Source organism: Vicia villosa, unplaced genomic scaffold (genome assembly GCF_029867415.1).
Source record: "Vicia villosa cultivar HV-30 ecotype Madison, WI unplaced genomic scaffold, Vvil1.0 ctg.001436F_1_1, whole genome shotgun sequence".
In the NCBI taxonomy this organism is placed as follows: Eukaryota; Viridiplantae; Streptophyta; class Magnoliopsida; order Fabales; family Fabaceae; genus Vicia; species Vicia villosa.
Window position 1 is genome coordinate 40,113 of NW_026705617.1, and position 26,385 is coordinate 66,497.

The following is a 26,385-nucleotide window of genomic DNA, read 5'->3' on the forward strand; positions in this document are numbered from 1 at the left end:
TGTATAGAGAATGCGTGTAAATTATGTGATAATGATCAAATGGAGAAAAGTCAAACAACAAGAAGACATAGAAAAACTATAAGAGAAGTTATTAAAAAAGATTTCAAAATTAACAATTGGAATAGAAGCATAATCTTGAACTCATTCGTCGAACTGCATGACTGCTAATTTGATTTATACAAATTAAAAATAAAAAATAGTCATGAAATAAAATTATTCACATATATTTCATAACTATAAAATCTATAAAAAAAAATTCTACGAATTTATTCATCCAAAAAAATTTATAGCAATCTTACGTAAAGTTCCAACTTCCAAATATAACAATTTCCAAATATTTTTGAAAATCAATATGTAGTGTAATTATAAATTAAATAAATTCCAAACTTAGTCATTAAGAAGTCAAATTCAAATAAGTTATGAATTAAAAGGTAGTGCACTGACACATCCAATAGAAAATCATAAATGTGTCATATCATTAAGGTTTTTTTAAATAAAAAAATGATTTAATTCGATACATAAGTGGTGATTGGTTGACAGTGTAAAAATATTTTACACTCTCAGTGCATCACCCCTTTTCTCATAAGTTATAACAACTCAATATAATACGTTCAAAAAAAAATTTATAAACGTGAGAGAGAGGAGACACGTTTTTTTTATTGCTGTAAGTTTTTAGAATTTTTTACTCCCCCCCCCCCCCCCCCCCCCCCCCCGAAGACGATGTCTTTTTGATGAGTTAAAATAAACATAAAAAATCAATCCGCCAGTTCAAAAAATTCATCAGTTCACTAGTCTGATCAGTGAACCGACTGAGTCACACAGGTTTCCATCAGCTCAATTAGAAATACGGTCCTATGACCTTACCGAACCGATCTACCCTCCAGTTGCCGGCCTAACCGATCCGACCGACCAGTACGGACCGGGTTTTAAAACACTGGTGACTTCAGGAGCCTTTAGCTAACAGATAAAATGACTCAAGTAACCACAATACCATGAACAAGGCTTGAAAATTATTAACACGTCTAAAGCTGCAATGACTAAGGCTCAGGAAAGAAAATCAAATTCATGTGATCAAAATATGCAGCAAACTTCAAACACAGATACAAATAAATAAGCAACAAATAAATAGTCACTCTAAACAAGCGACTCAAAAACCCATATTTAAAGGTGATAAGTCAGATTTTCCAATGATTTTCAACAAACTTAGTATGACCTTTTGACATACCATGTCTTGATATTAGCCAACAAACTGAAATTGCAAAATACATATTTATATGTTTTGATATCATATGAATGTCATGTTTTTAAGGAAGCCCCGAGCATTTGACCGAACATGAATTTGCCAGCATCCGAAATCATGGCACTTAAAATACAGTGCCAAACATATAGCAGGAAAAGTTATTCAAAGCCAATAGAAGTTTCCTGTTAACAAAACCAATAAAATAAGAATCTGCAAATACCTAAAGAATCCGCTGAAATACAAAAAGTTACTAAGTCACACAATTTCAATCAATAGACATAATCAGGTTTTACAAACCATAACATATAGCATTATTATAATTATTTGAACATGTTAAAGCTATCTAATAATAAACAAAGAAAAAATAAGTTGAGAATGTAAGTAACATATAACAGATAATTCGAAGATGCTCTTCTATTTTTCTTTGCACAAACTATTGCGTCTCACAAAATTGAATGTTGGCATGCATATGTTAGGCCTATGCCAACTTTTAAGACTATACAAACACAAAAATGATACTAGTAGGCAAATACAACAGATAACTATTGCCTTAGTAAGGAACAAAAAGCATGTCATCTCCTCTAAAGAAAATGTTTAAATGCATTTTTTGTCCCATGTTTTAACTAAAATTAACTATTAGTCCTCCCATTTTTTGAGAAGGTGAGTGGAACTGTGGAGATGGGAGAGTTGGGTCACATCATCAAAATTGGTGGAAGACCAAAAATAACTTCAAAACGTTTTAAAATAGGGAGACCATAAACCCATCTTATTGACAGAGTATTTAAGGTTCGGTTACTTTGTATGAAAAATTTGCTAAAATTGGTTAGCAGCAAAATTAATTATTTTTACCACAATAGCTAAACATTTGCACAACATATATTCCAGGGGTACCTTCAAGTCATGCAAAACCATCCTTAACAAGAAGAGGTTGGAGAAAAGGTCAAATGTGTTGTATTCTAAGTTCTAACTACCTCCTAGACCATGAAATTTCATCAAGAGCTCCATCCAGTATTTTAGGATGGAAAATATACTCTAAAACCTAAGCATAGTATTTAGTGTCCATTTTCGACAAGTGATAAATGGGTGCCACTAAATTTATAAGTGACCCATTACTGAGTCTCAATAAATGTAAGAGAAAAAACTTACACATACCAAAATTCTTGACTGATATATGAACATAAGATATTTAGCTAATTCACAGAAAATGTTTACAATTAAATTGAATGCAGATACTGAGATACCTCAAAAAGGTGGCCAATTTACTTCAATATTTGTAAAATATGATATTTTCTCTATTTTTTTTTTAAAGCATGTTAAAAAAAAGAATCACTAAGTTACTATGCGTGGCATTCCATCTAGTGAATTTTTATCAGTTTCGTTAAAGCATGTAAAGGTCATCACTTACTTCAACCTTATAAATCTAGCAAATTTCAATGAGCATGAAATTCTAAAGCAAACAGTGTTATAGGGGAAAAGGTTAGAATATTTCCCCAGTTAGATATTATCAAGCAAAGATAACTAGATCAAAGCAAACACTGTCATAGGGGAAAAGGATGTCAAAGTTGAACCATAGTTGAAAATGTGTGCAATGCATATTGTAAAAATACAAGACACCTATAGTTGTCATGTAGGTATAACTAAGCCAGGCTAAATGAACTTTAATACATAAAAAAAAGGCGGCGAGAATTTTCACCTTAAGAAGTTACAGTTGGGTCAAATTTAAGTTGGCACATGGTGGAGCTCCTTGGTATGTCGGTTAATCTTTTGAGAGAATAATGCTTATTTGTCTATTCCATTGAAGTATCAACAAAAATAAGCATTGTCTCCAAAACAATCCCGTTCCGCAAAATATATTCAACAAATGTCAACTCATCTTCAAATCCTTGATATCCTTCTATGTGAATATAACTTAGGCAGGATTTGAGACACTTAGGAACTGTTGTTGATTCCGGGTCCCATGTTCTTAAAGGTGATTGTTCCTCCTACAAGCATCAAGACACAACATGACTCAAGCATATATTTGTGAAAACATATCAAAGATTGATTGAGTTAAACTTGAGAAGTCAGCAAACCTTGTTGCTCTGGATAATGAGAACTTCAATCTTATGACACTTGTCAAGCACGTTGACTAGAAGATTTGAGTTGAAACAGGGAAGAATGAACTTTAGATGATGCAAATTGCGAAATTCAGGATAACTTAGAGTCCGAGAGGGAAGTGAGCACTGCTAGTCCATGTTAACATCAAGTGGTGGCACAATGTAAGTATAAAAGCACACATGCAAATATGTATAAACCAGAATAATAAGGGAAAATTATAGTGACCTCATCACGTAAATACATATAAATAAAAGAGGTTTGTCACATCAACATATAAATAAAAGAGGTTTGAGTCAACCTAAAAGTTCAGGAAAGGCACCATGTTAAGTTAAGGGGAGGAGTTTGTCACGTCAACATATAAATAAAAGAGGTTTGTGTCAACCTAAAAGTGGTGTTTATGACATTTAGACAGAATTAAGGGGACTAGTGTAATTTGCCAGGATAATAAAGCTTCACCTTTGATGTTGAATGACGCAACTGTATATCTATCCCACTAAAGGAATCTTGGATGCGGTTGAGAATAGGGTCGACAAATTCACTTATTTGTGAGGGAAAGAAGTCCATGCATGCTTCCACCATACTCTGGAAGTTGCCAATGATGCCAAATGTGACTTTGTCGAAATAATCTACTTCAAGAAAAGTCCAAGAGAAACTCCCATCGGTGAAATTCAACCTCTCGGAGGAAGGTGGCACAGAAACTTTGGTCCAAGTTCTGGGATGAAAGTAATTATGCTGCAAAGTTTCAAGGATGGGGCAGGCAGAGAGCAAGAGAAATTCGGAATCGACAATATGTGAATCCAGTTTGAGGCACTTAAGTGATGGAAAATGAAGCTCAAAATGTTCAACATTCATTTTGATATCACCTACAAGACTGCATTGTTTTCAAAAGACAATTTAGGTAACATTCTAGTATAAACCTAGTTGTAGATGTTTTGATTGGCTGCATTTTGTGGTAAAACATTCATGTGTATTCTGTTGTCTTGACTAAGGTCATGACATGTGGTGTGTAGTGTTAAAGGTTATGCAGGTTCTGGTTGTGTAAGCTAATACATGTTGTGAGTTGGATGTCATGCTCGACGTCATGACATCAGTGTTTGACAGCAGTAGCTGCTACATTTTCTATTCTATTTCTATTATGTTTCCTTATTTATCTCAGTCTTTATTTTGGGAAACTAAAGATTGTGCTGATTGTACATCAGTAATAGAACAAATCATGGGCTGTCTTTTTGGCACCCTGATATGTGAGAAGCAGAGAATTGAAGTGAAGAATAATGTTTGCTGTGATTTATGCAGAACAGGTACAACATCAAGATGTTCTATGGAATGTCACGACATGCTCTGTGTCATCAGTATTTGACATCAGTTACTGTTATATTTAGCTGTCACGCGCCTGCTGAGCTAGAATATAAAGATTCAGTAAGTACTCAAAAGATGCAGAATATTCTTTGGAATATTATGCAATCCTATGTGGCATAGGTTTAGAGATCAAGAGAATCAAGATTAGAATATTGGAGAATTATGCAGTTTCCAATTATGAAGATAAATTAGGAAACTTATGATTGAAGACCTTGTTTTTAGCAGAAAGTTTTCTGTGATTTGTAACAGCAAATAATGCTGTGATTGTAAGCCCAAGTCCAGTTGGGAATAGGTTATAAATAGGAAACTTTGTAACCTAGTTTATGAAGCTAGCCGGCGTTTAGAAAGATGTAACCATTAGGGTTAGCCGTGTAGGTGAACCTCCCGGTTTGTGGGAAGGTCACTGATTTGTGCCTCGAAGCCTGTAGGTAAGAGGTTTGTTTTATTCACTCAGAAGCTGTGAAGCAATGAGTGAAGATTGTGTTCTTGGAACTACTCCATTATTTATATTTAAACTGTTGGTGATTAAGCCGTCGATGCAGTGGCTGAGTTGTTGACTGCTAGACATCATTGCTATGATTGGGAGTGGAATGGAGATATTCCATATCTAGGGAGAACCTAGGTAGAAGGGTCATTGGGTAGTGATTAAGTGAGGAGTTGTAAACTGGGAGTTTAGCTCTGAATTGATACTGCTAATAGTGGACTTCATCCCTGGCTTGGTATGCCCCCAGAGTAGGTTGGTTAGACCGAACTGGGTGAACAATTATGTGTGTTCGTTACTGTTTGTATGTTGTTCTTTATTTTCTGCACTGGTTTATTAATCTTGTATAAGATGTCGTAACATCCAATATGACATCAGGGAATACTTCCAAAGCTTGTTCTTTTACAGAACCACCTCAGATCAAAATCTGATTGTGATAACTGAGTTATCATTATGCATAAATGGTTCCAGTATTATTATGATAGTTTAGCATACAGGTGTTGAACCAAAATTAAAGATCATCCTATCCTACCATTGCTGCGTTTATAACAGACCAGATGTCACGGCATCGTATATGACATATGGGTTCTGTCATACCAGAATTTCAATTGGTATCAGAGCAGGCATCCTATTCTGTTTCAGGATGAGATCGAGGGATGATACTTTCTGGTGCAATGGTAAAGGAGAAGAAGAGCACTTGATTGAGATGTAAAGTCTAGCCTGTTTGATCTATGTGCTAAAGAAGTGATCAGGAGACGACTGGCTTTTACTGGAGGTTGTATGACATGGAAGTTTCAGCAGATTTAAAGAAAACACATGGTTTTATTTTTCATCTCAAAAGAAGATTTTTCAACAAATCAGGTATTGAAGACCAATTTGTCCAGGATACGTATTCTTTTTTTTATAAAGGAAGAAGGTAAAGTTATAAGTGTTAATATCAAATTCTTCATACGGGAGTGAGGATCTTGATAAATTATCTCTTAAACTTATTTGTGGTGACCTAATTAAGAGAATCTTCTTGATTATGGCGTCCAATATGATCCTGATATATCTGAAGATAAACCTTCTTGTGAAAATTTTCTCTAAACAGAGGAATCCTCATCAAGAGAGAAGCTGAAGGTGCAATATCACCGTTAATGTCATAACATCGTAAGACACCTCAACACTTTATTATATATGATCAGTCAAGACCTGTCAGGTTGAAGATGCTATGAAGTATCACTGGAGCTGTGGTCTATGAAGCTGGGGCTGATGAAAGATAAGGGTATTAATCTTATTTTGGTCTATAAAATGATTAAACTTATTTCTCATGATCTCTGAGTTCTTCAAGAAGGATTAAAAGGAGATCCGTGTGTAATGAAAGAAGCCGACGTAGCTGAAAAATTTGCTGAACAAGGAGGGTTCATATGATTGGTTGAATGGTCCCTTGAAGTTGGAGGATGGACCATTCATGACAGGGTAAGAATGAAACCTACATGTTGTTGTATGCCAAGGGAGCAACTATGTTAGTAGGTTATTGTTGTTTGGATATTGATTTACTTTCAAACCCAACCTAGTGCACCTGGATTGATATGTTAGTAGGTTATTGTGTTAGGCCTGAGGTTTGTTGAGGATAAATTTTAGTTGTTTTCCGCTGCACGGTATTTTTGTTAACCATGGTTTATATAAGTATAGTCCCCTCAACTGGGGTATGAAGTATGTATAGGTATAACTCATGGATTTAGTTGCCTCTAGTAGGGATGTTGTATGATGAGACTTTTATGTACAATGCATGGATAAGCGGTGTGGAATTTCCATGATTGTTAGTTTGAGGGGGAGATTTGGTTAACCTCCCCACGTCTGGTTCAGCCTTGTGTTGCGTGACACATTTGTAAGGAAAGATTCATCTATCTCTTTCCTAAGGGTGAATCTAATTGGGAAAGGATTTAAGATCAATTGCTATTTGTGCCAAGTACAAGTATTTAATTGATTATCCTTGGAGTTCAAGATAACTGATGTTCTTAAAGATGTTGGAACATCTCTTCTTCAAGACCCTGTACAGGAAGGATATTGCATTTGTTTTTAAGATCTATCTCTTTGGTGGCAACATAAACATATGATCTCTGAAAAACATTTCCTGGCAAGAAACATGTTCAGCTTTGGAGTTCACAAGAAGAAGAAGACATCATAATCTTGATGGTGGTTACTTGGATCAGTTTATTTCTGATCTATGTAAGGAAGTGCATTGGCTAATGTACACTGTGAAGCCAAGAACAAGTGGCAGTATTCTTGACATCATGGAAACAGCTTTGCTCAAGGAAGTGGCATCCTTGGTACAGCTAGAGGATTAGTCTCTAACTAGTCCTTCTGATGACTCATGCATCAGAGTGTCTGATGTCGTTGGAAAAGAAGCAGGGATTCATCAAAGTGTGGGCTTGGATGACATAACTGCATAACTGCGGGATGGAGGTTGCTTACTCAAACTTGGTTTCACAACCAGGTCTATGAGAGCATTGAACTCTGGTTCTGTAAAGGGAGGAAGTTCTTTCAAGTGGCAGAAGAAGGAACTGAATTCAACAGCTAGATGTTAAAGCACAATGCTTTGACATTTGGTTCAACATCAAAATCTTAGTTGATGAAGTGACACATCAACTTATGATAAGAAGATCTACAGAGTTGAAGATTGGATACTTCAAAAAGATCGCTCTCATTGCAATTCTTTGGAATTGCTGGGTAGAGAAGATGTTACATGTTCCTGTCTTGGAAAATCTAAGTTTTTTTTTTATAACATGTAGCTTGAAGTTCAAGTTTCACTTGAAGGGTCAGAATATCCTTGAGAGAAGTCTGATAAACATGGAGAAGTTAAAAAGTGGCATTTGACATTTTCATATGAGGACTCATGAAGGAGGTAATCAAACAGTGGCATTTGGTTCATCTCAGAAGTGGATTCGAAAAATCAAGATAATCAACATATGGCAGCTGATTATTCTTGAGGATAGTCTTAGACAAATTACTTTTGGGCAAAAGAGTAATAAGTTGAAGACAAAAAGGAGGTGTTTTCTATTCACCTCTTGGAGCTTGTGATAGAAGTTCTGAGCTATCTATGAAAGAGTGTATCTTGTAATGTAGATCTCCCAATGTGAGTGACTGATTGTATTCTAATCAAGCTGGTGGCGAAGTGGTATCTGAAGATTATCAGATGGTGTTTTTTTGTGTCGTGTAGGATGTCCTAACAAATGTTAAGACATTATGAGAAGTGGTCATGTCATGCAGAGTAACTTTTAAAGGGGAGATGTACGTTGCTTTGGCAACATTTATGGCCAAACAGGGGGAGAAGAGATTGTTGTCAACCCAAATCATATTACAAGTTGTTTCTGTTCATGTTTTGATGTGCTTTAGCAATTTTGCATAACTGGTAGTTTGCTAGTTGTTTTTTGTGGTGCTGTGATGACAAGATGTTTTAGCCAAAATTTTGCCAAAGGGGGAGATTGTAGATGTTTTGATTGGCTGCATTTTGTGGTAAAACATTCATGTGTATTCTGTTGTCTTGACTAAGGTCATGACATGTGGTGTGTAGTGTTAAAGGTTATGCAGGTTCTGGTTGTGTAAGCTAATACATGCTGTGAGTTGGATGTCATGCTCGACGTCATGACATCAGTGTTTGACAGCAGTAGCTGCTACATTTTCTATTCTATTTCTATTATGTTTCCTTATTTATCTCAGTCTTTATTTTGGGAAACTAAAGATTGTGCTGATTGTACATCAGTAATAGAACAAATCATGGGCTGTCTTTTTGGTACCCTGATATGTGAGAAGCAGAGAATTGAAGTGAAGAATACTGTTTGCTGTGATTTATGCAGAACAGGTACAACATCAAGATGTTCTATGGAATGTCACGACATGCTCTGTGACATCAGTATTTGACATCAGTTACTGTTATATTTAGCTGTCACGCGCCTGCTGAGCTAGAATATAAAGATTCAGTAAGTACTCAAAAGATGCAGAATATTCTTTGGAATATTATGCAATCCTATGTGGCATAGGTTTAGAGATCAAGAGAATCAAGATTAGAATATTGGAGAATTATGCAGTTTCCAATTATGAAGATAAATTAGGAAACTTATGATTGAAGACCTTGTTTTTAGCAGAAAGTTTTCTGTGATTTGTAACAGCAAATAATGTTGTGATTGTAAGCCCAAGTCCAGTTGAGAATAGGTTATAAATAGGAAACTTTGTAACCTAGTTTATGAAGCTAGCCGGCGTTTAGAAAGATGTAACCATTAGGGTTAGCCGTGTAGGTGAACCTCCCGGTTTGTGGGAAGGTCACTGATTTGTGCCTCGAAGCCTGTAGGTAAGAGGTTTGTTTTATTCACTCAGAAGCTGTGAAGCAATGAGTGAAGATTGTGTTCTTGGAACTACTCCATTATTTATATTTAAACTGTTGGTGATTAAGCCGTCGATGCAGTGGCTGAGTTGTTGACTGCTAGACATCATTGCTATGATTGGGAGTGGAATGGAGATATTCCATATCTAGGGAGAACCTAGGTAGAAGGGTCATTGGGTAGTGATTAAGTGAGGAGTTGTAAACTGGGAGTTTAGCTCTGAATTGATACTGCTAATAGTGGACTTCATCCCTGGCTTGGTATGCCCCCAGAGTAGGTTGGTTAGACCGAACTGGGTGAACAATTCTGTGTGTTCGTTACTGTTTGTATGTTGTTCTTTATTTTCTGCACTGGTTTATTAATCTGGTATAAGATGTCGTAACATCCAATATGACATCAGGGAATACTTCCAAAGCTTGTTCTTTTACAGAACCACCTCAGATCAAAATCTGATTGTGATTTCTGAGTTATCATTATGCATAAATGGTTCCAGTATTATTATGATAGTTTAGCATACAGGTGTTGAACCAAAATTAAAGATCATCCTATCCTACCATTGCTGCGTTTATAACAGACCAGATGTCACGGCATCGTATATGACATCTGGGTTCTGTCATACCAGAATTTCACTAGTTATCATTTTTGACATTAAATTAGGTTACCTGAGTGAAACAAGGTTGGTGCAATTCAAAAGCGAATGAGGGAGGAGGGCCATGGTTTCTTCCACACAGAAGTCAGAAATTGAGATAGACAGTTGTTCGAGATTGGGGTTAATGGCAGCACAGATCCACATATCAGCGCAGTCACGACGAAACTTACGTTCGGATGCACGGAGGTCGCAACTGAGTTGAAAGTTTCGAATGTCGCGGGATTTGCGGAAGGCGAGCACAGCATTCACGAATAATGCAAATTTTTTGAACTTTTTTAACCCTCCGACTGTATTGTCCGAGTCGTCGGCGAAGTCAAAAACCTGCAGATGCTGCCATAGGTGACGCCACCTGCGAGACACAAGACTCATGGTAGCTACAGATGTTTTGGTTGGGAGGAACGATAGGATGTGGCACAGTACAGAGTCCGGTAAACTACTCATCCGATCGGTGACTCCTCCGTGCTTTTCTACTTCTTTCCGTCGGTTAGAGATTAACATCTTCGGCGCCATCGCCGCCGTATCGGTGACTCTGAAAAATTATTTCAGAGTATTCATTACATTAAACCATTAGAAAGAGAAAAAAAGAAGTACAGATGTTATCAATTTCAATTATCTACTGAATAAGAAAATTTATATCTTTGTTAAGATCTTATCATCCCAAATGCTAAATTTCAACACATCTACCATATAAGAAAACTAGTAACAAATTAGTGCGTTCGAACGGATTCTGATACAAGACGCGCATTTGCTTCATATGTAAAATTTTTAATAGAAAAATATTTGGTTATCCGTGAAAAAATAATAATTGAATGTATAATTAATAAAAAAATATTTTGATAAGTAACTTCATGTCCGGTTAATAATCAATATTTTGATCAATAATTTCATGTTCTCGTGTATAAATATTATTTGGATCAATAACTTCATGTCTCCGTGTACCTTAAAAAATATTTTGATCAGTAACTTCATGTCTCGTTAATAATCAATATTTTGATCAGTAACTTCATGTCTAGTTAATAATCAATATTTTGATCAATAACTTCATGTACTCGTGTCCAAATATTATTTTGATCAATAACTTCATATTCCCGTGTCCAAATATTATTTTGATCAATAACTTCATGTACCCGTGTACATTAAATATTTTGATCAGTAACTTCATGTCCCGTTAATAACCAATATTTTGATCAATAACTTCATGTCCCGTTAATAATCAATATTTTGATCAATAACTTCATGTTCCCGTGTACAAATATTATTTTGTTCAATAACTTCATGTCTCTGTGTACCTTTAAAAATATTTTGATCAATAACTTCATGTCCCGTTAATAATCAATATTTTATTCAGTAACTTCATGTCCCGTTAATAATCAATATTTTGATCGATAACTTCATGTTCCCGTGTACAAAAGAATAAATATTAAAAATTTAAGAATCATATTTGATGTGTAATAAGATTATCATTAATTTAAGTTTAAATTTTATGAATCATATTTGATGTGTAATAAGATTATTCATAATTGTAGTTAATGTATTATATCTTTTAAAATCATTTAAAAAAAATCAATAACATGGTCCATTTATAAGATTTAATCAGATTCAAATATAGAAAACAAATATTATAAATTAAATATCTTACTTTTTATGTGATAATAAAATATTGATTAAAATAGTAAAAATATATATATGTGTGTGTGTGACATATCATATGAGAATGTGAGAATGAATCTGAACCATTAGATTTTAAAATAAATGGTGGAGATTATGTGTGAATCTTTTATTATCTCTCCTCCATTATTAAAATAAATGATGTAGGAGAGAGAAAAAAATATTCACACATAATCTTCACTATTTATTTTAAAATCTAATGGTTCATATTCATTCTTACATTCTCATATATATTATATTATATGTTAAAACAAACAAGTTTCTACATGCAAACAGTACATTGAAAAACAAGAAATATTACAAATTAAAATCAGTAAGAATACTAAAAACTGAGAAGACTTTCTCCATCTGAACTTGTGCTGAAGGAAACATCTTTTAAACTTCAGGGCTACCACCAAGAGAGCTTCATTCATGCTTTGGCAAAAGATTGGCTTGAACATTAGGACCAACGTCTTCAAATGACAAGACACTGTTTCTGACCAACTTCTGAACTTCAATTTTCAAAGCAGAGCAACCTTCCAAATTGTGCCCAAGAGCACCATTTGGCATCCTTACTTCCTTCATATGAGGATTGACTTGGAGAACTAAAGCCTTAACTAGAGAAATCAGATGCTCCATACCAACCTTCAAAATAATCACCCCTTTGCAGAGTTCAAAGATCTCTTGCTTAATGCCTTCCATCTCTTCTTAGCACGAGTGTTGTACTGATGATACCAGGAGAAAGGAGATAAGACTCTGAAATACTATCAGAAGACAAGACCAAGTGCAGAATGGTGCATGATATGCAATACAAATGATTTGTTTTTATTTTTCAAGTCTCAAGGAACTTAAGAAATAACAACAATTTGCAAACATCAATGAATAACACATTTTGGATACAGTTGAAAAACCTCATTTTATTGACAATGGAAGAATTACAATAGTTTCAACAATCCTAATAAAAAAAGAGAAAGTTGATCTCAGGGTCCTACGGAACCACAACTAAAGAAAATCCAAGCTGCAACATCTTTGTGAGCTTCTTAATTTTGACTTCATAAGCTTTCTGCATCTGAGCTTTTCTAATCACCAACTTATCAATATCAACAATACTCTTTCAATCATTAATTTACATTTAAATTTTATGAATCATATTTGATGTGTAATAAGATTATTCATAATTGTAGTTAATGTATTATATCTTTTAAAATCATTTTAAAAAAATCAATAACATGGTCCATTTATAAGATTTAATCAGATTCAAATATAGAAAACAAATATTATAAATTAAATATCTTACTTTTTATGTGATAATAAAATATTGATTAAAATAGTAAAAATAAGATAATTATGAAAATGTAAGGTAAAAAATGATAAAGCGGAACATGATAAATTAAAAATTAAGTCATTATTGTTTATAATATAAAAAATATAAAGTAAAAAAAGATTAAAAAATCATAATATTAAAAATTAATTATAATGGATAACAATATTATATTTTGCAAACAAAAATGGAAGAATTGATTAGGATTTAGGTTAGAGATGAATCAATAAGAGAAAATATGAAAGTAAAAGAAATGCATAAAATTGAAAAATAAAGAGAGAGAAGTGAGAATAAGAGAGAGAGAGATAAGAGAGTTGAGAAAGATAATGAAAAAGGTAAGAAGTAGTATATAAGTTGAGTATGTGGTTAGATAATCTTGCATTGGGAAGGTAATAAAAATAGTTAATATTATATTATGGCTTTGATATATCAGTTTCAAAAAATAGTGTAGAAAACAAATAAAAAATAATCAATAAGCTTATACATTGTGTAACAAATAAAAGAAGTGCAATGAGGGCATCCATGTGGCTGCCTAAATGAGTAGTAGGGCATAATTGGAATTTCCAAAACTATCAATTTTCTTATATGATAGATTTATATCTTCGGTTAAGACCTTACTACTCCCAATATTAAATTTTAACACATGCAAAATATTGGTTTTTTAATCCTTATACACCTATGACATCACTTTTATTATTAAAATAATCTTTTACCATTTTCTCTTCTATCCATGTCTACCTTATTTCAAATTTCAAATTTTTCATAATCTTCACTCTCTCTCTCTCTCTCTCTCTCTCTCTCTCTCTCTCTCTCTCTCTCTCTCTCTCTCTCTCTCTTCGTCCTTTTCTCTCTCTCTCTCTCTCTCTCTCTCTCTCTCTCTCTCTCTCTCTCTCTCTCTCTCTCTTCGTCCCCCTCTTCCTTCTTCTCTTTCTCTCTCACTTTCATTTTCCGTCTCTCTTTCTCAGCTTCATTCCCCCTCTCCTTATTCTTCTCCCTTTTCTTCTTCCTTCTTTCTCTTCTTCTTTAGAAACCTACAAACCGGAATGATATTCTCTGTAACAGTTTGCTAACAAAATCCTAATCAAAGTCGATATTGTTCACGAAATTAGGATTTCGTAAATCTTATGAAAATGAATAAGATGCACAATGGGTTTATCTCCTTCATCTATTCAAGACATTTCTTCTGCTTCTTTAGTTTTTATTTTATTGATGCTTCTATTTTAACGTTGATGTAGATCTGAAAATGGATTTAGGGTTTTCAAGGTTTAAGGGTTTTCCTTTTGTTGCTGCAAAATGTTTTAGGTTCAATGATTTTGTGTTTTAGGGTTCAATATGTTGTACCGACCCCTCTGCAAATATGCTTCTAACCACTACCAATTTACAGGTGTTGAAGATGTTGGTATATCGGTGTTGTCAAGTTGATGGGTCGAGAGAGTGGCACATTTCCTACATGTTTATAACACCGTGAAATAAACAGCTCTTTTTTGCGGCTATAATGGTGTCAATCTTGAAATTATATATCAATTTGTTGTTTTCTTCAAGCATATTGAATATTGTGATATTTTGCTTCGATAGATTCGCGTTCATTCCAGTCTGCTGCGGAGTTGGAGAAAAGAAATGAAAACTTTACGAAAGAAGTTGATTTTGTTTATGCTGATATATTTTCAGGTCCAGGTTTCCTTTTTGCATTCAAAGCCACTGTTGAATCTCTTTGGTTTTCGTATTATCCAAAGCTACTGTTGGATTGCCCTGATGTTTTTCAGAGTTTGGATTCCATTCGTTCAAAGCTACTCTTGGACGTCTCCGATACGAAGCTACTATTGGATGTCTCCAATACTTCCCCAGAGTTTGGACTTTTTTCAGATTCATTCAAAGCCACTCTTGAATGTATATGATGTTTGGTGTCGTCTAAAGCCACTCTTAGACGTTCCTACCCAAAGTTTTATTTCAGATTCATTCGAAGCTACTCTTGAATGATTCTGATATTTTCTATCGTCTAAAGCTACTCTTAGACATTCCCACTATCTTTTTACCCAGAGTTTTATCCCTCGTTTCGAAGTCTCTCCATCATTAGTTTGTCTCTTGTGGCACTACATTCCCCGCAGAGTTCAACATCTGTCTCATATCATATTGCATTCAAATTAAATGAAAGAGTCCATGCATTGCATTTCAATTGCATATGAAGGACAAAAATTCGGGTCTTTTGTATTTAATTACCCTACGCCATTGATACCACGAAGACGAAAATCTTTCATGTTATCTAACTCGAGATAATTAAATAGGGGCATCTGTCACACCCCGATTTTTGCCCTACAAATTTCATTCATTCTTGGTCATGTCACATCCGTATATCTTTTAATTCAATCGTCGCATTTTCGCTTATCTTGAAAAAAAATCGACCTTTTAATAAGGTCAACAAAAATAGCTTTCATTCGCATTTTCACATGTTATCTAACTCGAGATAATTAAATAGGGGCATCTGTCACACCCCGATTTTTGCCCTACAAATTTCATTCATTCTTGGTCATGTCACATCTGTATATCTTTTAATTCAATCGTCGCATTTTCGCTTATCTTGAAAAAAAATCGACCTTTTAATAAGGTCAACAAAAATAGCTTTCATTCGCATTTTCACATGTTTTAACTTTTAGTTTAACTTCATTTATAAAAAATATTAAAAAAATGTGTTTTAATTTTTAGTTCAATTTTATCTAACAAAAAATAGTTTTAGGTCTTTTAATTTAATTTTGTTAATTTATTTTACTATTAAGATTTAGTATTTTTGTCTATTTATTTTTAGTTTTATTAATAGAAATGTGTATAAAAAAAAAAAGAGAGTAAGATTTTTGTTTGTATTTAGAATTGTTTTTTAGGCCCATTTCATATTAAAAAGTCCACTTGACAGTTTTTTATTTTATAGAACAATAAAAAAATGGTCCTTTTCATGTCCAAATACCCTGCATTTTTGCTGCATACATGTCCAAAACTCTGCACACAGACGTGCACAGTGCTGCTCCAATATGTCCAAAAATTTCACCAATTTAACCATACAAATCTGCATCAAAGAAAACAACCAAACTCAACTTCACAATTGTTCAAACCTATCCCCATTTTCCCCCCAATTTTCATCAATCTTTGGCTATATATCAGAAAGAACACATCATACAGAGGGGGAACCACACGGAACAGGGGGGAAGAAAACACTAAGGTTACTCTGCTAAAATCTGTTCACATCTTCCTCCAAACAGTTTCAATTCAAAGTATTTCCTAATATAAATCTTCATCCAAAATATCATTTCAAAGCCCTCCATGTTAACACAAGTGCTTCACGTTGTCAAAATATAGCCAAATGACATGAAAATTTCCTTCCAAATTTGACCATACACATATGCAGAATTCATATCGCTCATATCCATAAAACTAGTGGCGGTGCCAGAAATTTTAGGGAGCCCGGGCAAAATTTTTACACATTGTTTTTACTAATTTTACACACTGTTTCTACTAATTTTACCCTTAATTTTGTCTAAAAATTTTGCCCTTAATTTTGTCCAAAAAATTTACACCCTGTTTTTATTGATTTTGCCCTTAATTTTGTCTAAAAATTACTAATTTTACCCTGGTGTTGTCTAAAAATCAACTATTAGGTGGGGAGTATACAACAATAAGAGGGGTTGAGCCCGGGCGCGTGCCCGGGCTCGCTGGGCTGTAACACTACTAAAAAATTCGCTTTAGTGACTGATTTAGTGACTGAAAAATTTTGGTCACTGTAGTGACCGAATTAGCCACCAAAATTTTATATTCATGAGCGAATTTTAAGGGATCACTAAATCGGTCACTAAAATAAATCAGCCACCGATTTAGAGACCAATATTTTGTGACTGGAATTTTGGTCACTATAGTGACCGAATTAGCCACCAAAATTTAATATTCATGAACCAATTTTAAGTGGTCACTAAATCGGTCACAAAAAATATTTTTATATACAATTTAATTTTTATATATAAATTAGAGACCGACATTTCAGTCACTAATATTTTTTATTTTCTTTTTTTATTTTTAATCTTCTTTATTATTTTACAATTTCCTTTCCATTTTTGTAAAGATTTTAATTCTCTTTCTAGATTAAATTTTTACTAAATTTTTTCATATTTTTATTGTTTTAACATATAATATATTTATAAATAAAATATAACAATTGTTGTTAAGTGGTGTACTGGGAAGTTGTTATTTAAATATACGTAGCGACTAGCACTTTTTCAATCGAAAAGTAATGGTCGCTAAATCGGTAGTCGCTACTTTTTCAATCGAAAAGTAATGGTCGCTAAATCGGTCTCTAAACGTATTAATGACCGATTCCGATTTTTAAGTTTTTTCGGTCTTTAATTCGGTCGCCGAATTTTCTAGTAGTGTAGCTCCGCCCATTAAAACCAAACTTGTTCACACCTTCATCCCCACCATAAAAAACTCAGCAACCTCTCACTCATTCAATCCTCACACTTCACCCATCTTCACAAACTCACAAACTCACAGCAACATAAAACATGTTTGCACTATCACCCAGCATCGATTCTTTAAGACTAACCTTTACCAACCTTCAACCACACTTTCAAGCAATTTCGCAACCGTATCGGAAATGATACCGACTCGTTCGACAAACTCAACGCAACGACTCAATCACACATCAACAAAACTTGTGCAACCTTAATCCAACATCAACCACTGTAGCATCACAGATCACAACAGCATCAATTCGTACCTACACAACCGGAGGAATATTCTTCTTCGTCGGTAATCGATTTGCAATTATCCCCTTCCCATCGCATTGCTAATATTTGTTTGCTCTGAGTATTTTGTTACTTGATAAATTGTGTCACCATTGTTGAGATTTACTCTTGTTCAAGCTTACTTTATTTTAGCTTTGCTAAGTTGTTGTTTGGAGCAGAGAGTGAGAGGAGAAAACCGAGTTAGATGAGAGTTTTGTGGTTGTTGTTGTTGGCTGAGAGAGAGATTCGAAATCGCAGTGAGGCCGAGAGAGATAAGAGATCGAGAGAAGAGAGCGATTGAGTGATGAGTTTTTTGCGGTTTTGTTGTATTTCCAGCGAGACAGGATTGAGAGCTGAGGGAGAAACCAATTGTGAGGGAGAAAGATCAGAGGCGCTGCTGCCTCTACGCGTTTTAGGTTTTTGTTGTTGTTAGAGCTGGACCCGGATCCGGGTTCCATTTGAACCGACCCGGTTCGGCCCAATAAACTTTTTTTTTATTTTTTTATTTTTTTATTTTATTTTGTGGATTACTAACTCCTTGGGCCTTTTGTATGATGGGCCAGCAGCTTTTCTCTACCAGCCCCCTATGTTTGCATTTTTAGTCCATGCTACTTCTTCTTCTAGCCCATTTAGTTTTATTTTGTTATGTGTATTTCTATGTTCTTTTTATTTTTCAAAATATTTATTAAAAATACAAAATATGATTTAGTTAGACTTTATTTTCTCATACAAAAACACCAAAAATATATTAGGTTGTTAATTAGACTATTATTTTCTTTTGCATTATTAAAAAATCCCAAAAAATACTAGATTAGTCCTTCAATCCAAAAAAAACAATAAATCTTGGTCCAACGCCAAGTCGTTTCAATAATCTTCTCGATTCAACGTCGAGTTTTCTTATTTATAAAAATCTTTTTTAACCATACCGAAAGATTGAATGACAATTGGCGAACGCCTTTTGAATATCTTGATCGTTCGAATGATTTTATCAAAAGTTTTTTTAAAGAATTTCTCTTAATCAAGAAATTGAGTGACAAGAGGAGTACACCTCTTGAATATCTTGATTTTTCTCGAATCGAATTTATTAATCAAAATTCTCTTAATCAAGAGATTGGGTGACAAGAGGAGCACACCTCTTGAATATCTCAATCCTCTTGAATCAATTATTAATCAAACCTAGCTTTCTATATAACCTTTCTTTATCAAATCGAATAATCGAATGACAAGAGGAGTACACCTCTTGAATACGTCGATCTTTTTAATTGAAACAATTAATTAAATCGGACAACAAGTGACAATGGGACTCGCTCCTGTTGAACACCTTGGGTAAAGAACGCGCTAGGTGCACACCTATGCTCAAACCTTTGCTAAATGTCCATGCATATCCTCTTTTACGAACTTGGATAACAAGTGACAATTGGACTCGCATCCTTTTGAATATCTTGGGTGAACAAACGCGCTAGGTGAACACCTATGCTCAAAAGTGTTTACTAAACATCCCTTTAAAACAACTTCAATTCATTTAAACCTTTTTCCTTATGGCCTTTTCATTCTCAAAATCTCTTTTCATAAACGAGACACTTAGTCAATTTTCAATACGAACATACTTCCACATGTGAAGATCGAATATCTTCCACTCGAATGTGATAATGGCTAAAATCTCGTCTTACTCTTGATTTAGTTATCCATTCTTGTAGTGATCCCATATCCATGCGCGCGTAGTATTGTTTCCATTTGAAAGCGATCGAGTACCTCTCGCTAAAATCAATTAACAAACTTTCGTGGTTCTTCGTCCGAACTACGATTGCTCTGACTTTCCCATTGCACGAGGGAATACGTAGGCACAAGACACAAACGTCTTGGCGAGCATAATAATAAAAAAAAATTCTTTTTCTTCATAATAATAAAAACCCTAAAAACATTTTCTTTTATCTTTTCTCGATTAATAAGCAAACACTACGCTAACACTCAAACACGAAACTAACTAAATGGGTCCCATCGAGTACGATGGAGGTGAGGGGTGCTAATACCTTCCCCTTGCTTAACCGACTCCCGAACCCTAATTTGGTTGCGATGACCATCTTATCCCTTTCTTTTTATTCGTGGGTTTTATCGATATTTTCCCTTTCCTTTTGGAATAAATAAAGTTCGGTGGCGACTCTATTGATATTTCGAGTGCGTGAAAACCCTCGAGTATATTATTGCCGCTACAGTGTGAATCTTTTATTATCTCTCCTCCATTATTAAAATAAATGATGTAGGAGATAGAAAAAAAGATTCACACATAATCTTCACTATTTATTTTAAAATATAATGGTTCATATTCATTCTCACATTCTCATATAAAGAAGACATTCTCATATGATATGCCCTATATATATATATATATATATATATATATATATATATATATATATATATATATATATATATATATATATATATATATATATATATATATTATGTTATATGTTAAAACAAACAAGTTTCTACATGCAAACAATACATTGAAAAACAAGAAATATTACAAATTAAAATCAGTTAGAATACTAAAAACTGAGAAGACTTTCTCCATCTGAACTTGTGCTGAAGGAAACATCTTTCAAACTTCAGGGCTACCACCAAGAGAGCTTCATTCATGATTTGGCAAAAGATTGGCTTGAACATTAGGACCAACGTCTTAAATGACAAGACATTGTTTCTGACCAACTTCTGAACTTCAATTTTCAAAGCAGAGCAACCTTCTAAATTGTGCCCAAGAGCACCATTTAGCATCCTTACTTCCTTCATATGAGGATTGACTTGGAGAACTAAAGCCTTAACTAGAGAAATCAGATGCTCCGTACCAGCCTTCAAAATAATCACCCCTTTGCAGAGTTCAAAGATCTCTTGCTTAATGCCTTCCATTTCTTCTTAGCACGAGTGTTGTACTGATGATACTAGGAGAAAGGAGATAAGACTCTGAAATACTATCAGAAGACAAGACCAAGTGCAGAATGGTGCATGATATGCAATACAAATGATTTGTTTTTATTTTTTCAAGTCTCAAGGAACTTAAGAAATAATAACAATTTGCAAACATCAATGAATAACACATTTTGGATACAGTTGAAAAACCTCATTTTATTGACAATGGAAGAATTACAATAGTTTCAACAATCCTAATAAAAAAGAGAAAGCTGATCTCAGGGTCCTACGGAACCACAACTGAAGAAAATCCAAGCTGTAACATCTTTGTGAGCTTCTTAATTTTGACTTCATAAGATTTCTGCATCTGAGCTTTTCTAATCACCAATTTGTCAACAATACTCTTTCAATCATTGAAAAGAGGAGGAATGTCAGAAAGCTCATGAATACTCTGAAATGGAAAAATGCTAGAGGAAAATAAATCCTCTTGCACTCTTTTCTTCTTCGCATGCTAACGGTTCGAGAAAATAAATCACTGATATCAGGGGTTAGAGAACTGGTATAAAGTATATAGAGATCCATCTTCAATATTGGCAGACATGATGGATAGAAGCTTTTCATTACGATCTTTGAAATCCAAAGGATTGACCACTAAAGATCCAAACTTTTTCAGTTCCTTCAATTAAGGACTCTTGAAACTATTTCTGAATGTTTCTTCTTTTTCTTCCAAAATCCATAATCACAAAAAACGTGATGCTCGCGAAGAGAAATTCCTAGTTCCTTGAAACTCAAATGGAAAAGGATTTTTTTTATCATGGATGCATAAATACATGGTATATGCATCAATCACAATCAAGATCACACAAGCAAGGTTCAAAGGTTCGACGTCACGAGAATGAAGCCATGGGTCTACCCAACCACAAGATGTGTACTAAGGTGTTTTTGTACCTGTAGAACGGGTTCTAAAAGTTCCCGAGGTCCGCATTCCATCTTTAGAATATTATCGACTTAAGCAATTTACTCACCAACCAACAATATTCTTAAGAGAAACTCGTTCGAGTGTAGTATCACGTGACAACCAATTAGGTCTACACCCAACTAGTCTCCGCACTACCTCCTAAAAGGCTAAGATGGGTTAAGGGGTTCTAAGTGAAGGATAGAAAAACACTTAGAAAGGGGGGGTTTGAATAAGTGTAGCTTTAAAACTCTTAAGATAAAAACAATTTGCACAATGATTTTTATCCTGGTTCGTTGTTAACTAAACTACTCCAGTCCACCCCCTTGGAGTGATTTACCTCACCTAAGGATTTAATCCACTAATCTCACAAGATTACAATGGTTTTCCACTTAGATACCCTCTAAGTCTTCTAGAGTATTCTGATCACAGCATGATCACTCTAGGAACACAATGCTTAGATACCCTCTAAGACTTTCTAGAGAATCCGATCACAACTTGATCTCCTCTAGTTCTTTACAAGTGAATGTAAACAAATTCTTACAAGAGTATTACAATGCTTCTTAAAAGCTATAATCACAACTGTGATATTTCTCTTAAAGTTTAAGTTTAATCTTACTAAGATATTACAACGGTAATGAAGTGAGGTTGAAGATGAAGTTTAAGAGCTTTTGAATTTGACAGCGTTTCTGTATGTTTGCGCAAAGTGTTGTATACAGCTTCTCATCAGAGCTTCTATTTATAGGCGTTTGAGAAGATGACCGTTGGGAGCATTTAATGCGTTGCGTGATCCATACAGCATTACATTTAATGTTTCACTCTTTTGTCAACTACCTCGAGCCTTGCTTTTCCTGCTTTAACTGACGTTGCCTTTAATAGCTTCTAACGTTCCTTTTGTCAGTCAGCGTAGCCTGCCATCTTGTACTTGCTTCTGATCTGATGTTTGTATAAATAACGTTTGAATATAATCAGAGTCAAACAGCTTGGTGCAGAGCATCTTCTTGTCTTCTGACCTTGAAGTGCTTCTAGCATGATACCATGAGAACTTGAGTGCTTCTGCTTCTGATCTCAAGTTATTCTGATGCTTCAATAGACCATGTTTTGATTCTGCTTGACCATCTTTTGATGTCTTGTGAGAGCATGTTCTGATGTTGCATACTTGAACCTTCTGAGTCAATGCTTCTTGCGCTGATTTTGTGCATACTCTTTATATGTTTCCTGAAATGGAAATTGCATAGGATTAGAGTACCACATTATCTCAAGCAAAATTCATATGCATTGTTATCATCAAAACTAAGAATATTGATCAGAACAAATCTTGTTCTAACAATCTCCCCCTTTTTGATGATGACAAAAACATATATAAATGATATGAATTTGCAATTAGAATATCAGACGGCTAAAGACAATTACACAGTTATAGCATAAGCATATAAACATAGTGTGTGAATATGTCTCCCCCTGAGATTAACAATCTCCCCCTGAGATAAATAATCTCCCCTTGAAATAAATACTGGAAGAAGTTTATAAATAAAGGACTTCCCTGAGTATTTTCCATTTTAGTTGAGACGATCACATATGCTTAGAACTTCAGAACATTCAGAGCTTCTGCTTCTTGCTTCCATAGGACAGCTTCAAAGCTTTGAATTTCTTCTTGAATCATTGCATGTTATATTGTATCAGAACATTGTTGAATGTACCAGAGCATCATCAGAGCATCTCTACATCCTGAAATGTTTCAGAACAAACTAAACGACAAAATTCAAGGCATGAATGAATCAGAACATATAGTATGTATCAGAGCACAAAACAAAAAAAAAATGTATCAGAACATATAAGGGATAAGAATGTGTTGGAGCATATTCTATCACAAGAATATCAGAATATTCTTCCTTCTTGCTTCTGATCTTGAAGCTTCACAGCACTAAGCTTGCTTCAAATCCCATAAGCACGTTTCTATATAGAATTGCTTTTCCCCATGTCTTTGCTTCTCATGTTGAGCTTTTTAGAATGTCTTCAAACCTGCAAAAAAAACTCAAGGACATAGAACTTGCAAATTCTGTTTGAAATGTGGAGACTTACTCCCAGCAACTGATAATATAAATCAGATCATTTATCACATTTTCTCCCCCTTTTTGTCATAACATCAAAAAACATAAATGATTCAGATGAAAAACAAACAATATGAGAGAAAAGAAGATTTCATTGATCATAAGAAGATATCAGAAGATACAAGAATCAATGCAAGAAAGCAGATGCAAGAACAAGAGACAACTAAGACTCAAAAGACTACGACTAGCCTAGCTTAGACATGATCTTGGCCAGCATGTCGTGAATCCCAGCAGTGCTTTCATTCTGTTTCTTCATGAAGGCTCTGAACTCTTCATGTGATTCATCATGCTTATCCAGGCGAGAAGCAAGAACATCTTGATTCTGTTGAAGAGCCTTGATAGCGTTCACCAAAACGGAGGGTTCAGGAGAAGAGGATGCACTACTATCATTCAGATGGATAGCATTACCAGCAACAACATCCAAAGTGAAAATATCATCTTCAGCAGGATGATTCTCAACATCTTCCATCTCAACATCTGAGTCTGACTCAGAAGCATCTTCAGCATATTGTGGATCAGGGATCTCAGAATCTTCATTCTCTAGAGCTTGAAGAATCTCAGCCAAATTCTTTGGAGGAATAGGAGCAGTAACTTCTGAAGGGTAGACAACTTCAGGAATGACCAAATCTGGTGCTTCCTCAGAAGGATTCATCCTTAGCCAGTTGAATAGCCATTGAAAATCTCTAGTCAGAACCGGATACAGAGGCTTCCATACAACCATAGTCAGACATGGTTCATCTTCCAACTCATCCACAAACTTCTTCTCCTCAAGAGCTCTCCAGTTTCTGATGGGATGATAGTACTTGCTGTCATACCCCAAAATTTGCCCACCACATTTTTATACTCAAGCTCATTTGAATAGAAGAAGCTCAAGATTTGACTGACTGTACACTCTCCTAACACTACAACGCGGAAGCCCTTTAAAAGCGCTTTTTATGGGCTTTAAAAGCGCTTAAAAGCGCTGTGAAAGCCAGCGCTGGCGTAGGTAACAAAAGCGCTTCAGAAAGCGCTCTGGTAGGCCCCCCCTATAAGAGCGCTTTTCTGGAAAAAGCGCTCTGGTAGGCCCCCCCTATAAGAGCGCTTTTCTGGAAAAAGCGCTCTGGTAGGCCCCCTATAAGAGCGCTTTCTTGGAAAAAGCGCTCTGGTAGCCCCCCTATAAGAGCGCTTTTCCAAAAGCGCTTTCGTATGTTGCGTTTTTTTTTATGCTTTTTTATTATTCTTTGGCAGCGCTTTTACTAAGAAGCGCTTTTGTAGGTGGACCTTTAAGAGCGCTTTTTAAAAGCGCTGTCGTTGCTAAATGAGGTATTTTAATGTGCAGCCTGTAATTTAATCCTCCCAGTCGACCTGTAATATTTTCGACCTGTAATATGTTTTCAACCTGTAATATTTTCGACCTGTAATATATTTTCGACGATATAATTTCAGCCATCAGTAAGACAATATATATATACTAATATAATACCATTATAATATCCAAAATTATATATATACATCATTACAACATCAATAATATTATAGTTCAAATCGACACAAATCCTACATGAAAAATTGCTTAATATAAAAGTGACACAAATCCTCTTTGATTTCTTCCAACTTAAGTCTCGGGTACCCAGCAGCACGGAATTCGTCAAGGTACTACAAAACAAAAACATAATATGAATGATATATTTAGTTAAATGTAATAAATTATATGAAATTATCTTAAGTTATAAATTCATACCGTGAGCGGAATCTCTAATTGATTCGCCTGAAGGATTTCTTTCATAAACCTTTAAACAAAATATCCGCAATCTGAACTGTTTCGCTGTTGCGGACACTACATAGAAAAACAAATAAGATTTTATAGTTGTCTTGTTTTATCAAGTAGCATAAATATTATAAGCAAAATTGTGAAAAATAATGTACCTGCACTTTGATCCAAGTAATGTTGTTTGATTTAGTCCGGGATACCTGTGCGTCCCGTTGACTTCGGAACACTTGTATTGATCTAATTAACAAATATATAAAAGCATATGTTTAGATCAATCCCACAAATAAGTAACTATATAAATATACATGAATATTTAGAACGATCCCACTTACAAATCAACGATTTCCTTCATAGCCGGATAATTGGTCCAGTCACCATTTACCGAATTCAGATAATACACGACTTCTCTTATAGGGTTGATAGCAAGCAACAACCAGTGTGCTCTATAAATTAAAACAATAGGTTATATGAAAATTTTGCTATACACAAAAGAAACAGAGATTAGATGAACCAAGAATGAGAACTAACCCTACTGGTAGGGTATTATACGCCCAAAGATGCAGACTTTCTGAATTGCCGGTGGACATGAATCTATCGACTAAGAGCTGTCTAACTGATTCCGGTTCCGAATCAATTGCCATTCCGCTGCAATGGGCGGAAGACACGAAACGGAATCTGTTAGACAATACAGTCCCGCGCAACACTCTGTCATACAACAACCTTAAATAAAAACATAATAAACATTAG

At 34.7% G+C, this 26,385-nt stretch overlaps 1 protein-coding gene and 1 long non-coding RNA gene across 2 annotated transcripts; both read right to left on the reverse strand.

The window, feature by feature from the left end:
* Positions 1–1,087: 1,087 nt before the first annotated feature.
* On the reverse strand, positions 1,088–10,812 carry LOC131635123 (FBD-associated F-box protein At4g10400-like). Its single transcript, XM_058905735.1, has 5 exons — positions 10,198–10,812; positions 3,794–4,208; positions 3,313–3,462; positions 2,934–3,222; positions 1,088–1,422 (listed from the first exon to the last, which is right to left on the reverse strand). Exons 1-4 carry the CDS (start codon positions 10,692–10,694, stop codon positions 3,028–3,030), a joined length of 1,257 nt encoding a protein of 418 aa, XP_058761718.1. The 5' UTR covers positions 10,695–10,812; the 3' UTR covers positions 1,088–1,422; positions 2,934–3,027.
* A 14,410-nt stretch (positions 10,813–25,222) lies between these two features.
* On the reverse strand, positions 25,223–26,165 carry LOC131635137 (uncharacterized). The gene is made up of 4 exons (XR_009293726.1): positions 25,971–26,165; positions 25,794–25,875; positions 25,609–25,704; positions 25,223–25,523 (listed from the first exon to the last, which is right to left on the reverse strand). It is a non-coding gene; the product is annotated as an uncharacterized LOC131635137 (long non-coding RNA).
* Between the last annotated feature and the right edge of the window lie 220 nt (positions 26,166–26,385).

Bases quoted from the DNA above. Each gene is read 5' to 3' on its own strand.
- LOC131635123 (XM_058905735.1), bottom strand. From the start codon at position 10,694: ATGGCGCCGAAGATGTTAATCTCTAACCGACGGAAAGAAGTAGAAAAG. The intron at 4,209-10,197 runs GTAACCTAATTT...AAAACAATGCAG, and splicing joins ACCAACCTTGTTTCACTCAG to TCTTGTAGGTGATATCAAAA. The intron at 3,223-3,312 runs GTTTGCTGACTT...TGATGCTTGTAG, and splicing joins TCATTATCCAGAGCAACAAG to GAGGAACAATCACCTTTAAG.